The following is a 16835-nucleotide window of genomic DNA, read 5'->3' on the forward strand; positions in this document are numbered from 1 at the left end:
CATTGGTTACGGTAATAAACAGCGAAGAAGGAGAAGCATAATCCTCGCCTCCGTGTCCTTAATAGAATTAAAAATTCTTGACGCGAATGCTAGAAAATTTTACATTGGGGTTGATGTCGAGGCTGTGACCTTATGGGTAATGAAGTTTTAATTTTAATTGGCTGCTATAATTTTGACAGTAAAGAGAAGCATAATCCTCGCCTCAGTGTCCTTTATATAATTGAAAATTCTTGTTGCAAAAGCTAGAAAATTTTGGATTCAGTACATTGCATCATCCCAGAGTACATTCTGTGGTGGAAAGAGGTAACAGAGTAGTGAAAGGAATTATACAATTGGCAACTAAAAGAAAAGAAATTGGGAACATTAATTAAAAAATATGGTCCTACAGAATTACACCACATGAGACAGTAGGTGAAAGCCCATTAGGACTTATAAGAGACAGGTTACCATATTTTAAAATGAATCCTGGATGGATGAAGTGAAGTTAAAAAAGTGAATTGGGATGTCAAGGACGTTACAAAATGCCTTTTGAATACACAAGAAAAGAAAAAAACTGTACTTTGATAGTAAACATGGAGTGAGTAGTGGTAAAAAAGGTAAATGCGTCCGTGTAAAATATGCTAACGAGGTAACTGACGGAGAGAGCAGATTCAGTAATCCTCAAAAGGTGATTAGAGTTATGGAGAACATACTAGAAAATGGTAGCATTTGTCACGTGAGTCTTTTTACCCTAAGTAAACGTCATTTATTTATTTACGCTTCGCTGGCTGCAAAGTAGGGCGTCGCAGATTGGTGACGTTATTCTTGTTATTTTGACCTCTAGAGCCATACGCCAGCAGAGAGAGAATTGTATCGGTTTATTGAAGAACACTTCTGAAATGGCCACGTAGTCTTTCTTTTATGTCTTTCGTTTGACACTATTGCGGAGAAACTTTCAAGGGGGACATCAATCAAGGAACTACAAGCCAATGATCGCCTGGACCGATTTCTTAATGTCATACGAAGGACGTTTTGCTGTAAGTCCCATGCACTACACAATAATGCACACTTTCGAGATTAGCGTGAAGCCCAAGCTCACTCAGCGTTCACTATGCCATTGGCAGGAAAGAACCAAACAGTAAATAAAAATAAATAAAAAAACCACCCAATCGATTTCTCTGTGGATTCTTACCGTCCAATCACGAAACACTTCCTGTTTTACTCCCGCGCGCGTCGGCAGCAGAGAGCGTTTCTATTAGCTGGCATGGGAGCCTTCCCCTTACCCAGAGCGCACTGGCCACATCTGTCTTAGTCACAGCCAATAGTGGAGTTTGTTTGGTATCTACAGGAAGTCTGAGCAGGAAGCTCAGTTCCTCTGGAGGCGGGTCTCGCGCGTAGTTAGCTGTAGCTTTATCCAACCTGTTTGCGGTGCTGAAAGGACACAAGTTGTGTCCGTTGCAGTGTTTACTGAACCAGAGTGGGGCTGAGTTGCATTCGGGGTTCTCCCCCCAACCTGCCCGGTCCGGGTTTAGATCCGCCGGGCGGGGCGGCAAAGCCGCAACCCGCGTCCAAGGCATTGATGAACAAGGTGAGACGCTGGAAGCGACCCTTGCCCTGCTTTTATGTGTTGCTTTACTCCTGGTGTCACCTGATAGATGCCCCTTCAAGGCAGGTTTTGCAGTCCTAATCTTACTGCATACTTCTTCACTCAAGTGTGCTATAGTTCCAACTTGTCTACAGCCCGGTTATATCCAGGATTCTCTTACCAATTCTTCTCACCCCCACCCCGAAACCCAGCTATTTGCTTTCTGTTTCTTCAGCTAGACGCCACTCTAATCCAAAAAAGCCGTGTTTGTAAAAGCAAAGCCCTGCAAAAATAGCCCTATGTGGTCGTTTTAATAGTTGGGTGGTTCTATATTTCATATTTGTTTTATTTAGCATTGTGTGCTGAAGAGGCACGCACTGACTAAGATACAGATACAGGGTCAGATGTACTGGTTAGACTTCCATAAATCCGAAAAAGGTTTGCAATAGGTAACCTTTCTTATTGAAATAAGACATTTGATTGTACCTTTTGTATATGTATGGCTACGAAACCCTTTTTTATGGCGCTGAAACTACTTTTTAAGGACAAAGATCCGCTTTGTTGCCTAACGCACCGTTTCTAAAATGAACTCTAAAATCGCAGCGAGGCATTATCCATTATAATTCGATTAGACAGAATTATCACTGGTGTTAAGTTATTGGAATCTCTAACGTTGACTGCTGCTTTTAAATAACGTATTTTCAGAATTAAAAGAACGTAGATGCTGTATTAGATTTACCTTGACACGATCTGTTAATTACAAAATGTAAATTGCATGGTTGAAAAAATAAACCATGGTTAAGGTATATCTTCTCATATCTTTTAGTATCTAATAAATGTGGGTCATGTAATCTCTGTATTGGGTATCTATATATCCGTCAGAAATCGGGAAAATACCTTGTTAACAGTATTATTACGTTGCTATGGTAGCAACATTTGAATAATGTATATTCTGCCCTCGTAGTGTTTCTGTCAGCTGAGTTTCCACCTAGTTCTTAGGTTACCGTCTCAGGCAGAGGTCTAATTCAGTTTAAATTGTGCTATGGTATTGTGTTTTTGGTTAGTTTCCGCTCTTTACTTATGGGTTGACGGAAGTTACCGGCCATATCTCAGTTAAATGGTCTGACTATAACCCAGTTTATATGGCATGTCTTTTCCGTGTTTGATACAATGTGTTCTGTCAGATGTTGTTGTTGTGTTTTTTTGTTGTTGTGAAGATTGCGTTTATTGCCACCTTTGCAGTAGCACACATTATTGTTAAGTGACAGGCGTTTCGCGTTCCTATTCGCTTATCAACATGTACATATAACTAATATAGCCAGATTATGAGTGGAGGCCTGTATGTTTTTACACCAGAAGGATATGACCCTTGTATGCTGGGTTATACAGTTGATGACATGAGCATAAGTGGGGCCACTTTTTAAAGCAAAGATACACCTTAAGGCTGTCCATTATTTTTGGATTTTAACAGTGCTGCTTGGCTTATTCGTATTCTTTGTTAATAGAGAGGAGTGGCTGCGTTTCGATATAGAGCAATTATAAAGTGAATCTGGGGGATGAACCTCAATCGAGCGTTATTTCAAATGTGAGTTGTAACTGGTTGGTGCGATTAATACCTTATCTGGCGAACATAATCATCGCATGCTTAAGTGAAGAATCAAGATATACGGATAAAGGGCCACCATTTGAAGTCAGCTTAATGCCTAGTTTGTAACAGAAGCTATCTCCCCGACCAGGATACTTGTTTATCATGTAAGGCATTTTCTTTATTTGCTCCTGAATTGGTCGCATCTTGAGAAAACGGGGTTCTGTCAAGTTCCCGTTGTTGCTGGCATCAGCCCTTGTTGCATTTCACTTTCATACACGCACTAGAGGCTTGCTGTCTGTCAACAAGTGGAGTACTCCAAATTCCTGAATAATAGTCAAGTAGGATCATAACGTGCAGGATATGAGGTTGTAAAGAAGACACATTTTTGTGAACTAATAGGACACATTTCCCTGTAGAGAGCAATAATGGTGGGAGATCAGATCGAGTAAAGCCTACACTGATCAGTTGGCCAAATATGGTGACTCCCTTTAGAGCAGTTCAACGGTTAACACCGGTCAACTGAAAGCCGGGCTGGAGCTTGAGTTTAACTCGGTGGTCCGTGAATTTTGGAAATTGTGTTTTACACAGTAGTAGAGAAACTATATTCACTTATTGGTGCACAAGAGTCTTGAACACTTGCTGTGCGAACCCCTCTAGACTGAAGTAAGTCTTTTTCAAACTCACTGCACGGATAGTTGTCATTCTGCCAATGTTTATTTGCTACTGGATTTTAATTTTACATTGCCCTTTAAAGTGCATGCATAGGTGTTTCCTTAAGATTGGGCTTCAGAAAGTTGAGAATACAATTTTGACAAACCTTGTGATACGTTTAATGTACATTAGATGTCACGTCGTTGCTTTGAGCTAGTTCTCAAAATGTAATATCCTTTGTATTGTTCTTTGGAGTCTTATCATAATCCTCCCAGTCATTAATTGTTATGCTTGTTCTTTCATAGTGTGTTCATGTGCTGATTGGGTGTATGGCAAAACGAAACTGGAATACTGAAAGTGTAAAGATTTATTTTTGGAAGGGGTCCACTTTAATTCTGTCCGGGCCTGGATTAAAGTATGAAAATGTAGGTGGTGCCAAAGAAGTTTTCCCCAGCCGGCTCGCACAAAGACATTTTCTCCCACCGACTACTACTAAACGTGTTTTTTAGCCGTTTCATCCCTGCGAATTCTGTTTTTGTCCTGGTCAGTTGGTGCAGAATGAACAAGCCAGTAGGAAATGAATTACCCGAAGGATGACGCGGCCCTTGGTATGCTGTAAACGCTGTCTCTTTTTTTTCCTGGATTAAGTGGTAATGTTGACGTGTGTGAAATGGGTGCTTTTAAGTGGGAGTGGATTTGTCCATTACTGAAGCCTCAAAAGATATTATTTAATAGTTTATCTGTTTTTGAAATGCCACGGGTTGGTATCAAAGGTTTTAAGTGCTCGTTTGGACAACCGACCGGGGTTCTCCAGTACTTGTCACGGGTCTGCCCATAAAGGATGGCGTGTTTTGGTGCATTATCTATGGCTGCAGGTTCTGGAGCCTGCGTTAATTTAGCTTGGTGCACGCTTCAAAGTTAATCTCTGATAAGTAGTCGAACCTCTGAGGCGCTAGCTGCCCTGTGGGGCAAATGCCTGAATCGCTTTGCCTGGCTATCTCAGTGGCTCCTGCTCCTTCCAAGCCAAGCCGTCTTTGGGGTGCCCATGCTTTGGCACTTTTTGGACCGTGCAGGTTGATGACGTAGTCGGAGTTGCGCCGAGGAGTCGCCCGTAGTGGAAGGCTTTACGGGGAGCACTCAAGGGGCGATGTGAGATGGTCAGAGGGGGGCCCTAGGTCCGTGGTTGAGGGACCCAAGCGTCCGCGAACGTCCGAATAGGGAGCCCGGGAGAGGGAGTCCAGAGAGTGGAATCCGGGCCATGCAGCGTCCCTGCGTACATAGGAGCAGCGCGGGGCCCCTGTGAGTATGGGTTGGGGTGGCGGGCATTCCCCCGTCATAGTATCGGGGGCTTGAGCGGGGGCATTCGGGGGTGCGTGCATAGCCCTTTCTGCAGTTAGACATCGGATGCGCACACCATGCCAGCCAGCCACGAGCCTTCACGTCCCTGCACCTTTCGCATCAGCCCTGCCCAGTTCCTCGTGGGACTTAACTTCCCTGACGGGGGTCTGATAATCCCGTGGACACACCAGTTTTGCACCCGCACCCTAGTCCCTACACTCAGCCCGCCCGGGACAGCGGCGGGGATTGTCACAAACAACGGCCGCCATGTTGGGAAGAAACCTCGTCTGAACTTGTCTGGGTTGGATTCTGAGGGAATCCCAGCTCCTAACCCTTGTCAGCCCTGACCCAATCACCCGATTCCAGCTCACGCCTATGCTCTCTCTTTCTCAGGATGACTGTGAAGCTGGGCCAGGACGAGGCCGCCAAGAAGCTGCTGGGCAAAAGGTGTGCGGGAGCAGCGCTGGAAGAGGAGCTCCCCGAGGAGGAGGTGGCCGAACCCCGGGACCCCCCTGAGGAGGGTGAGCAGGATTTTCAACCATCCGTACAGCCCTCCCCTGACCAGCGACACTTTCTGCGTTCTAGCGTCCGACCGCACAGTAAGAAGGCGAGGAAGGAACCCGCTGCTGCCGGAGGGAACAGCACCAAAGGCAGAGGTAAGGGCATTTTATTACACTGGCACACATGCACCCCAAACCCCGTGCACCTTTGAAATACAGCAGTGCAGAAGTTAAGCATCCTCCTGTATTCAAAACTTGCTATCCCTAATCATGTTCCATGCCACGCACAAACTTTTTACTTATCGGTATGCGCCAAGGCCTGTGTATACTATACACAGACACACGTGTGTACCCTTTTGCTCTTTGCATCCCGACCTTACATAGAGGTGCCCCTCGCTTCCTTGAATCCTAACAGGTCTGCGGCCAAATAGCCACACCCAGACTCACCACACACCCCACCCATACTTACGTCGCAGTACAATTGATCTGTTAGCATTGTTGGTGTTATTAATGCATTAAAACCCGAATTCCGACTGTACACCTGATTTGATGAGATTCAATACCGGCGTGGCCTTTGCCAATGGAATAGATTTTTTTCATTGCCATTATTTTGTGTTAAGTGTTCCTGTATACCCTGTTAGAGAATCATTACAAATGTTTATTTGGCCAATGTAGTAATATGGATTATTCAAAGCGAACCCGGTTTGCTCTTTAAGATCAGCGTAAAAAAAACACGATTTTCATGTCACCTTGAACTGTTTATCAGCCTTTTTGCATTGGAATATGTTAGGACAATAGTAAAGACAAGCCGTAATTTAGTTTAATTTAGTTTCATCATTTTATGCTACACTTTATTCTCATATACAAAATACAACACGGAACTGGAGTTATTTACTTTCAAAACATTGTAATATTTTGTGTTAAATCTGTAATTGTGTCTCCTTAAAGCACGTGCTGCTTACTTTTTTAGCAGGTGCACATCAGTCCAGACGTATTTGGTCAGTTTTCATTTGGAATTTCTTTAACATATTTTAAAAGTGTCTTTAGTACTCTGGGCAGTTTTTATGATCTACTGCCCTCCAACCGTTTCACAATACTTTATTTAATTAGTGGTTTATTAAGCGGCGCTGGTTCAAGATGCGTGGGCATCTTCCTTCTTTCCGGCTAGCACGTTCACTGCCACATTTCATCAGTTAATCACTCTGATTTAATCACCGACACTGGTATCCGGGTGATTTACAGCACTCCCACCAAAAAATGAGATCTAAATGTATTACATTTGATTTTTTTTTTTTTATAAAGGCGATGGAACTGCATGACTTAATATTGCCGATGAAGTAAGCTGTTTTTTTTTTTTAATGTAACCATTTATAATTAGAATTTTTAAGTAAAAAAAAAACATACTGGCAGCTTGTTATTTTATCAGGTTTGCTCATTTATAGGGTAATTGAAAACTTCCCTTTCGCCAGTTTACCAATACATTTCTCTAGAACATTACAGATAAACCATGGACTCACTTGTAAAAGTAGTACTGTACAACTCACATTAATTTACTGAAATATCTCCAGTAGCTTTTTGTCACTATATATTTTTTAATATTGATCTGAGGAACCAGTGTGTTCTCCAGCTTTCACCCAAATTCTCTGGATATATTTAAACACTCTAGAAACTGACAAATATCTGAACTGCTTTTTCTATAATTTTTTCACTATGCGTTTTATATCTTGGCTCTAGACGTTCCTTCTAGGATCCACCAAAAGTTGCAGCATACTGGGGGCATTGTATTCAGTAATAATATCTGTCTCAGACATTTTGGCATCTGTTAATTCTCTTTATTTAGGTATATGTGGTCATGACTGACCTTAACAGAGCTGCTTGATTATGTTTTCATGTGAAGGGTTTTCAATAATTAGAGCTTAGATCATGCACACCTTTTGGTCTGAGTGTTGGGTTGAGTTTCGAATCAAGTTCATTACTGCTTATGAGCTTCGTTTTAAAGGTAACTGAATGGGTAGGTCTGCATGTAATTTTGACTGACCAGCTAAACTTGGGTTTTGTTATGATTCATCATTGAGTAGTTGTGTTTTTTTACTAGCATTCCATAGTCATAATAAGTAGTTCGATTAAGAGGGTGACAATAACAAGCCGAGTGATCTTTTTTTGTGGGTAGGATGTGGGAAGAGTATTTTTCAACGAGAAGGTCTGGCAAATATACTTAATGAAGAAGAGAGGAGCATTTTGCGGTATTTTTTTTTATATTTGTGCAAATCTGGTTATGTCAACAGTACAGAATTGCAAGAAACACTGTATAATTAATTTAACTAGACTACACAGTATGGTTGTGGTGGGCAAGTGAGTCATAAAATGATAAGGCACATGCAAACAGCCACAAAAGGAAAAAGTTAAACTTAACTGCAAGCAAAAGAATAAATGGTTTGTATACATTGTTTAACTGAGCTCATGATTAAAGACACCGAACTGCTAGCCACCGCCTATGCTTTTGCCTTTACGCAGTAATTTATTTACATTGGCATTCAAGCGCTTTTGATTTTTTCATAATTAAGGGCATCTACAGTTTGCACTGCAACAATAGGGATCCACCATAAGACTAATTGTGGCATTCTTGCACGTTGTACCCTGTTGTCTTTTGTCCATCTGTAGTTTCTTATGTGCCTGTTCAATTGAGTGGAATTGTTTTTTGACTGGAAGTGTTTTTCACCAGCCATACCATGGCAAATCCATAGGATATAAACAGCTGCACACATTTTCGTTCCAGTGGTTGGAGTAATGCCATACATTTTCTTAAGTACTGCACACCATCCAGTCTACTGAGGGCCCATTATTTTTAGTCTGCTGTTCATTTGTCACTGATTTTATTGTCTTGAACAGGACACATCGATTGCATGTTTTTGTATTGCAGAGATTAATTTATTTCTCTGCCAGAGTAAATAATCGGCTTCTAAATTTGGGTGGTCGATTGATCTTATAGTCTTTTACAAGGCAGTCATCACAGCTTGAATCTGGATGTACTAAAATATATAAAATCCTATATCCTTCTTGGGTGAAGTAGGACCATTGGTATAATTATTTATTGGATGGGTAGATGCAGTTCTTAAGGCTCTATGCAAACTCCTCCTTCAGAGCTGTTGATGAAGTTGGTACCGGATAAATATCCATTTCAGAGCTGGTCTGTCATTGAGAAAATTGTACTTGTACCAGTGCTCTTCTTTTTTTGTTGTCCTTTTGTGGTTTCCTAACCCCCTAAAATATGAATAATCTACCCATTCATCACTTCCCTTTATCACCTGAAAGTAAGAGGAAATTTGGTTATCTCAAGACTAGACCATGAAAACACTCTTTATCGCAACTGCATGCCAACCAAGTCAAAATAATCCAGAATTTGTAAAACAAATCTGTGATATTAATTATTGACTCAAAACAAAAAGGACCAGTAGCAGCACGTCCGAAAAATACGTACCCAGGTTCTTGGCAAAAGACAGAATCTCAGTCAAAATTCTGTCTCGTGTACAAATGCGTGGAAAACGCAGCACTCAAATATTTTAAAGGAGAAAATGCTTCTTAGATAGGTACTTGCAGTACACTTTCAGCAGAAGGTTGCATCCACACCCAGCTATAAGGACTAAGGTGATCGTCTAGTTTCAGTGGCAGCCCTCCTGCCTTTTGAACAATCTGCTACACCCTGATGAAGTTCGAATTGAGAATCAAGATCCACCTTGTTTAATCCCTATTACTCTGCTAATCCCTACAACCTCCTCGTTTGTGCTGCCAAGTACACCTTATGTTTACTATATAAAGTATATAATTATTAGTATTTTGTTATTGAAGATTTACCTTTATGACATGTATTAGACTGTGCATTTGCTCACTGGACGCAGAGGCTGATACCTTGACTGCACCTCCCTGGCACATTCTTCAACCCATTTTTAAATACATGAAGAGATATTGTATTGCCGCATTTATATAGCACACATTGCCCCTTGCTACACCATGCCCTATGTGGGAAGCGTTGGTGTTGTGCGGGTTGGCCACTGAGGTGCAGTTATCGTGTTAAGGGATGCAGCTTGTAGCCATGTGTTGGATAATGTAGTGTAAGAGACAGACGCTCAGTTTTAAGGTTTTAAGCAAGCTGGTAGCTTTGACCAGCTCTGCAGCTCACTTTATGGTATTTCATATGATATAGCCTGCTCAGCAGGCTACTGCACTGGGTTGTCCAATCTGAGATTGTGTGTACAGTTGTTGTCCTGTGCTAGCATGGTTGGAGGTAGAGAGAGGTGGAGGGATCTGTTGGGATGTACATTTAGATTATCATCTTAGATATGAGTGTCTATGTGAGATGTAAAGAAGTGGTCAGATAGCACACCTGCAATTCACTGCTAAATGGATGACAGATACCGATAATTGGGAGAAGAGACTGTTTACTGGAGTGTTGGTTTATCTTTTGATGGCAGGTGGTAGGTCTTCCACCGTTGCTCCCAATTTGGTGAGGTCGACTGCAGGGATCTGCGAGCAGGCAGTTAAACGTGTGCTCCGATGAACTCCTTTCGGCCGGGAACTGAGAAAGTGGGATCTAGTGCACTTTTGGGAAATGGAACAGTTAATGTCTGTGGAAGCCTGGAGACTGGGTGGTTGCGAGGTAGCTGGGGATCTTTACCCTAATGGGGAGTTCATTTCTTTCACTGAGGCCAGGGACTTGTTCAGTGTGGGATCTGGTCAATTCCTGCAATACGCTAAGCTTGAAAGTGTGGCATGTGAGATCTGGAGTGGTTTTCCGGTGGCCTCTGGGGCTTCTGCGATGCTACATGGCCTGCTTAACTGGGGCGAGGGGTTGCAGTTGAGCACCCGGTTTTATAAAGCACTTCGGGAGGATCAGCCGACTGTAATGGGTGTGAGTCGCAGGACTTGGGAGGGGGACCTGGGGGCACCCATGTCAGATACTGATTGGGATCTAGCCCTATCCATGGTTCGTAAGGTGTCATGTAATAACAGATTTAAGCTACTGCACTTTAATTTTGTACACAGAACGTACCTCACGCCCAGTCGTCTAAATAAGATTGACCCGGGGCGCAGAGTGGGGTGTCCCAGGTGTGGTGTGCTGGGTGCTTCCTTCCTGCATCTGCCTTCGACTTGCTGATTGGTAAATTATTTTTGGCACGAAGTAGTGGCGAAAGTAGAGGAGGTCGCAGGCTTGGGGATAGAGGTGACACCAATGGCCTGCCTTTTGGGAATGGAGCAGAAACCGCGGGGTCGGAGTATTCCATATAAATTAGCTCAACTGGCTTTGGTGCTGTCCAGGCGCAGGGTAGCGATCGGGTGGATGAGCACCCGGAATCCATTGCTTCCTGATTGGGTACAGGACTTAATGGAGTGGGGTGTGGCTGTGGAGTAACATATGCGCTTCACACATTGGGATCACAAGGCACTCACTGACTTAGAGTCTTGGGGAACCCTACTGGACCGGTTCTCGGGTGTGGAGGATGCAAGCTCTGCAGATAGTACGGAGGATGAGAGGTGTGGGGGGGGAGACATCCCACACTGAGCCTTTTGAGCAGGTGACGACCAACTATAGTATTGACATTTATCCATTTCTCACAGGTTACATATCATGTTTGGTTTCATGTGGATTTTTTGTGGTTTGGGGGTGAGGGGGTGGATGAGCCTCAACAATACATTGGACGTGAATGGCCCCTGGTTGGTATTTGCTTAACATTTTTGGTATTGTAAGACGATATGAATATTCTATTTTGCATGGCCTGCACTGCACTGTATGTTCACACTTTATAAAACTCAATAAAAACAGTTACTAAAAATAAACAAAGAAGTGGACAGATTGTATAAATATCTGAGACCCACAATGGAAGGACTAAATGAAAATAATCAAAAATAGTCCATTAACAGTTTGACAGATCTCTTGGAGCATCCTTATCCCTTTATCTTGCTCTTCCAAAGCAGTTCTTTTTCATTCATGCCAAGACACTTACTAGGAGGTAGTGTGTGCCTTACAAATGTGATCTTGCATACATTAAACCATTCCCTTGGTATGGATTCCATTTCCGTGACTCAAGTCTGAAAACAATTAAAGTTTTGCATTTGTTATGTGTGTTTGTTTATGTGTGTGTATACATGTGTACATATATAATATGTATATGTAAAATAGTATAAGCGTAAAATAAGTGAAGCCACCTCTCTCTTTGGTAAGATTCAAGAAGGTGCCATCATGACCTTGGAGAAGCTGGTGCTGCTTGGGAACAGGGAAGACACAACAGAGTCTACAAGTATGTTTCTGGCAAGATGGCATGCAGCATTTTATTGCAGTGGCATACTAGTGTCCAATAGTACACTTCAGTTTATCGTTCTGGTTGTATCAGAGATGCTAGAGGGGGAAGGAATGCCTATGAGCAAGACTGGTGTGAAGGTGATTGCCCAACAGAGGACACAGATGCTGACTCTGCAGAGTCATAGGAGAAGGTATCCACCAACACAGTGACCAAACATTAAGCCATTACACTGAACCTGGTACTCCTGGGAGTTCACTGTTTTTAGATTGAAGACTGTCAGACAGTACAGCTGTCTGGCGGGAAAAGTCCTATTGGCGATATGTCAAAATCTGGCTTGGAAAGCAAGTGCATCTTTCCCTTGCATTGGTCTTTTCTTTTGTCACACATTTTCTTGCTTTCTCTTTGATGGTTTTATTTGTTTTAGCCCATCCATCTAGTCTTCTTTACCTCCCATGGAGCATAGCTTGTTTACAGTCACTCTGATTGGTTCATTTTATACTTTGAGAAGTGTCTTGCATGAGTTTTTTTTCTTTTTCTAAACGTATGCCATAAGAATACATAGTTTTCCCTGTTCTGTGTTCTCCGGCTTCTCTCAGCACATATCCTTTTTAACATGATAAAAGTTCTACGTTCAAAACTTTTTCCTTTGAACCACTTGGTGCGTTTACAGTTGTATACAGATTCGTCCTTTGACTTACTCTCCAGTTTACTATGTGTTTTAAACCATTTAATCTAGAACCTTGTGTGGTAATGTGTTGACCTGGGAGACCTAAATAAAATCATACTAGTAGAACAAACTTTTTTTTAGATCTTTTTATTCTGTTTAATACAAACATCACAAAACTTCCTTCCCGAGCCCCCTGGGGGCGCACACACACCTTGTGGGCAGTATACTTGTTAGCAGACCAATTTCCACTGCCTAGGATTAACAAAATGTTATCAGCAACAAAGAATGTCTGATGGTTCACAACCATAGATCTAATTGCAGTGTACCACCAGGTGCGTTTGCATCCTGAAAGTCACTGATTGACTGCTTTTATTACACCATTTGGGTGCTTTCAGTTTGTCAGAATACTGTTTGGGTTGGCATCGGCGGCAGCAATATTCCCTGGGTTAATGTTCATGTTATTCAAGGATTAAAAAAAAAAGTCATGTTTTTTCAGGATGATTTCCTAGTGATGGAAGAAAACAAGAGAGGAACACGACTCAAAAATTAGATAAGTTCTTAAAGTACTGCAAGATAAAGGTCTCACTGCAGAATACGCAAAATGCAATTTTGCACAGAAGAGTGTGACATATTTAGGGCACAAAATAAGTGGGAATAGAGGGGAACCTAAAACTTCTTTGGTTGAAGCACTAAAATGTGCTTCTACACCATGGTTAGAGCATTCTTAGTCATGGCAGGATTCTATTCCAAATATGTGATGAACGTTTTCAGCAAAACGTTTCCCATTAGGCAATTGTTAAAAATTAAATGTGAGCTTTTATGGTCAAAAGAATGTCAAGACACATTCCATATAATTTAAAACGAAATTTGTTGTGCACCAGCCTTGCAGGGATTTGACCCAAAGTTAAGAAGTATTGAAACTACTGACTACAGCTCAAGCCATTACGTGCTGTACTAATGCAGTTTGATGATTAGAATGAAAAGCACATTTTTTGCCTTGTGCTCACTGACTCCTGCAGAATAGAAATGTTCTGTGATCAAAAAAGAGACACTTGCATGTGTAGGGGGTTTGGAACATTTTAGAGCAGTGGTTCCCAACCTGTGGGCCTGGGACCCCTGGGGGTCCGCGAAGCCTCCTGAGGGGGTCCGCAACTGCTTAAAAAAATGTAATAATATTAGCTCCCAGCTATCAGTAATGACTCAGTGAGGGTCCCCGTGTTCCAATAATGATTCAGAGGGGGTCCCCGGGCTCCAGTATTGATAAAATGGGGGTCCACAGAAGTCAAAAGGTTGGGAACCACTGTTTTAGAGCTTATAAATGGAGATCACAGGTTACACTATGGAGTGACCACAAACAGTTCACCAAGAGTTTGACTACCAAAGGTATGTCAAGTGCATCCCCATGCTTAGCCCGTGTGTCAGTCAGGTTGTTAGATTATATTATTAGTATAATTATACGTTATGGTATGTGCCAGGATTAAAAAGATAGAATTGCAGATTTTTTTAGGCAGATTGCCCTTTCCTATGAAAGATATACCAGAAGAGGACCTGCAAAAGTGTTGTGTGGCCGAAATTGAGTGATGGATGGAATAAAGGAAGATAAATGGAAGGAGGCTATGAGTAAGAATGATGGATTCAGGAAGGCTGGCCTAATAAGAAGGCAGTTGGGGAAAAGTTGCATGTTTACCGGGAGTTAAAGCATGAACTCTCACTAGAAAGTAATGCAATATTACATTGTGGAAGAATAATTCCCCCAGAATGTTTGAAAGAGAAAGTGCTAAGTTTGTTCCATGAGGGACATTTAGTAATAACTTAAACAAAAAAAAACAGTCACGTATTTGTACTGGTGACCAGGTCTAGACTAGGCCATAGATAGAAAGGTTAGAACTGTGTATTGTGCAACAATTCTGAAAATACTTAATTACACTCAAACCTCCCCTGTGCCCCTTAAAGAGTCCTGAGATGCCTTGGGAGATAAATGGTTTGGATACTTTAGGTCCAATTAAAAATGGGGATGTATCAGAGTACTTAATTGTGTTAATTGATGACTTTGCAAAATGGCCAGGCATAGAAGTAGTGGATACCCATACAGTAGTAACGTTTTTAGATAAAATATTCTTAAGGGAAGTGTTACTCAAAGTAATCCTAAATGACAATGAACCCCAATTCACTTCTGAAGCATTTGAATCTTACCTCGCGAGACCTTGTTGTTCATAATATTACTTTCATTTATCATCCTGCTGAAAATGGTGCAATTGAGTGTTTTAATAGAGTGCTGAAAAATGCTGTACAGCTGGCTAAAGAAGATAAAATGTGTTGGATCAAAGAAGTGTGGAGAACATTTTGGTCTTATAAAGTGTCACCTTGAAATTCTACAGGTTTTAGTCCATTTGAAATTATGAAAGGCAGAAAACCTGAAGGACAATGTAGGGTGGATGTTCAAATCTACGATAAGAAATTGGATTCCCCTAGCTGTTAAGGAAAATGTGTCCAGAGCCCAGAAAAGTTGTAAAGATTATTTTGATAAAAAAACACAAGTGTACACATGTGAATATGCAAGAGTTAGAGTTAAAAAGCCAGAAGTTTATAAAATAAAAAAAAATGAAGTTAAGGGTTATGCAATTCATTCTTTCTATGTGATGACAAGTTCTGTCATTTAAGTCACATTTCATTATATAGAGGGAAGAACAATAATCAGGAACCAGTGCGAGACCAAGATATGAGACCTAAACAATATGTTTGGGATTTAGATGAGAATGAGTTGAAGGAGTTGATGTAAATGGAAACACAGTCAAATGAAGAAGTGAGAAATGGAAATATTGAAGTGAATGTTGGTAATGGAAGAGCGATGGAAAATTGTGGAAAAGAGAATCAACTTAAGATAGAAAATGTACCATTTCCCTTTACACCGCCAGGGAGGATTGACGTGCGGTTGAGCAGGTTAGGAAGGAGAATCAATTAACTCATGAAATTCAAAGATTGTGGGTCTAATTATGACATTGGCGGTCCTAGGACCGACAGTGCCGCAAAGGCGGTTGGACCGCCACATTACAAACCATGGTTCCCGACAGGCAGTCAGAGTTCTGGTCAGCTACGGCGGTGCTGAGTTCAGTGCTGCCGTGCTGATCAGAAGTCCAATTTCCACGAGCTTTTTCATAGCAGGTACCCACCATAGAAAGGCTGGTAAAAACACAGTGGAGGGGGCCACAGGGGGGGTACTGCACTGCTCACAACCATGTTGGGGGCAGTGCAGGCACCCCCCAACCCCACCAAGCACACTCAGAATGTGTACTGTCTTCTTTGCAGACAACGCAAATTCTGAGGGTCCTGATTTGCTATGGTATTGGCCTCTCCTCTCTGAAGGGAGCCAAGACCAATACTGTAGCACTGTTCCTGCTGGGATGACCAGCTGGCACATAATAATACAAAGTTCCTGCCGGTCAGCCCGGTGGGAACATTGTAATATGATGGGGGGGAGGAGTGAGGGGTGAGGTAGCCGGGTTGACAACCACCTCACCACCCCCTCCCCCTTGAGTTTGGCTGTCGGCTTGTCCGCCCGCCAAACTTGTAATGGGCCCCTTATGTGTGTACCTAGCATTAGTCCTATTAATTTAACTGTGTGTGTTCTTTGTTATTTCTTCAGTATGTAGAGTTTAGAGTAAGTTTTTTTATAATTTTTCCGTTTAAAAAATATATATATATATATTTGGAAGGGGATGTGTTGTAATGTAAATGCTTAGCAGCAATAGGCCATTAATATTGCCCCCTTCCTGATTCCAAGTTATCATGTTTGTTCTTAGTATCAAGGGTATTCTGATGTAAAATAGAATGTTGGTGTGGTAGAGTTAGAAAGGATTGAATGAGATTGTAAAATGAACATCCTCTCTCTGAAGCTCCTCTTACTGCTGGGGCCTGTATGGACAATAAAGCATATACCACATTTACAAATGTGAGAGTCCTTTACTGCAACTTTCCCATACTTTTGTATGCACAATACATTTTTTACAGTTAACACAATCTTAATTTAAACAATAAAAAACATTGTTCTCTGTATGAGAATGCATGCATTTTTCCCATCCATTGTTTCCCCCATCCCAGCATATTACTTTTAATGAATTATACAAATTTCATTTTCCACAACTTTGTCCTTTCAGCAACTCTTACATACGCCCATACTTTTATACAGCTTTGCCCTTCGAGCTGCTCTCCCGTGATTTAACTCCATGCTCTT

General features: G+C 41.8%; 1 protein-coding gene across 2 annotated transcripts in view; it reads left to right on the forward strand.

Annotated features, from left to right (window-relative positions):
* The first annotated feature begins 1347 nt into the window (after nt 1-1347).
* Nucleotides 1348-16835, forward strand: part of CRAMP1 (cramped chromatin regulator homolog 1) — a 982369-nt gene continuing 966881 nt past the window's right edge. Inside the window, exons 1-2 of one of the 2 annotated variants that reach the window (XM_069210635.1) lie at nt 1348-1567; nt 5535-5797. In XM_069210635.1, the coding sequence (XP_069066736.1) occupies nt 5536-5797 (262 nt within the window). In that variant the 5' untranslated portion in view covers nt 1348-1567; nt 5535. Of the gene's footprint in view, nt 1568-4931; nt 5103-5534; nt 5798-16835 lie in introns of those variants that run through there. The other variant, XM_069210634.1, reaches the window with a different exon arrangement.

Source organism: Pleurodeles waltl, chromosome 10, assembly GCF_031143425.1.
Source record: "Pleurodeles waltl isolate 20211129_DDA chromosome 10, aPleWal1.hap1.20221129, whole genome shotgun sequence".
NCBI lineage: Eukaryota > Metazoa > Chordata > Amphibia > Caudata > Salamandridae > Pleurodeles > Pleurodeles waltl.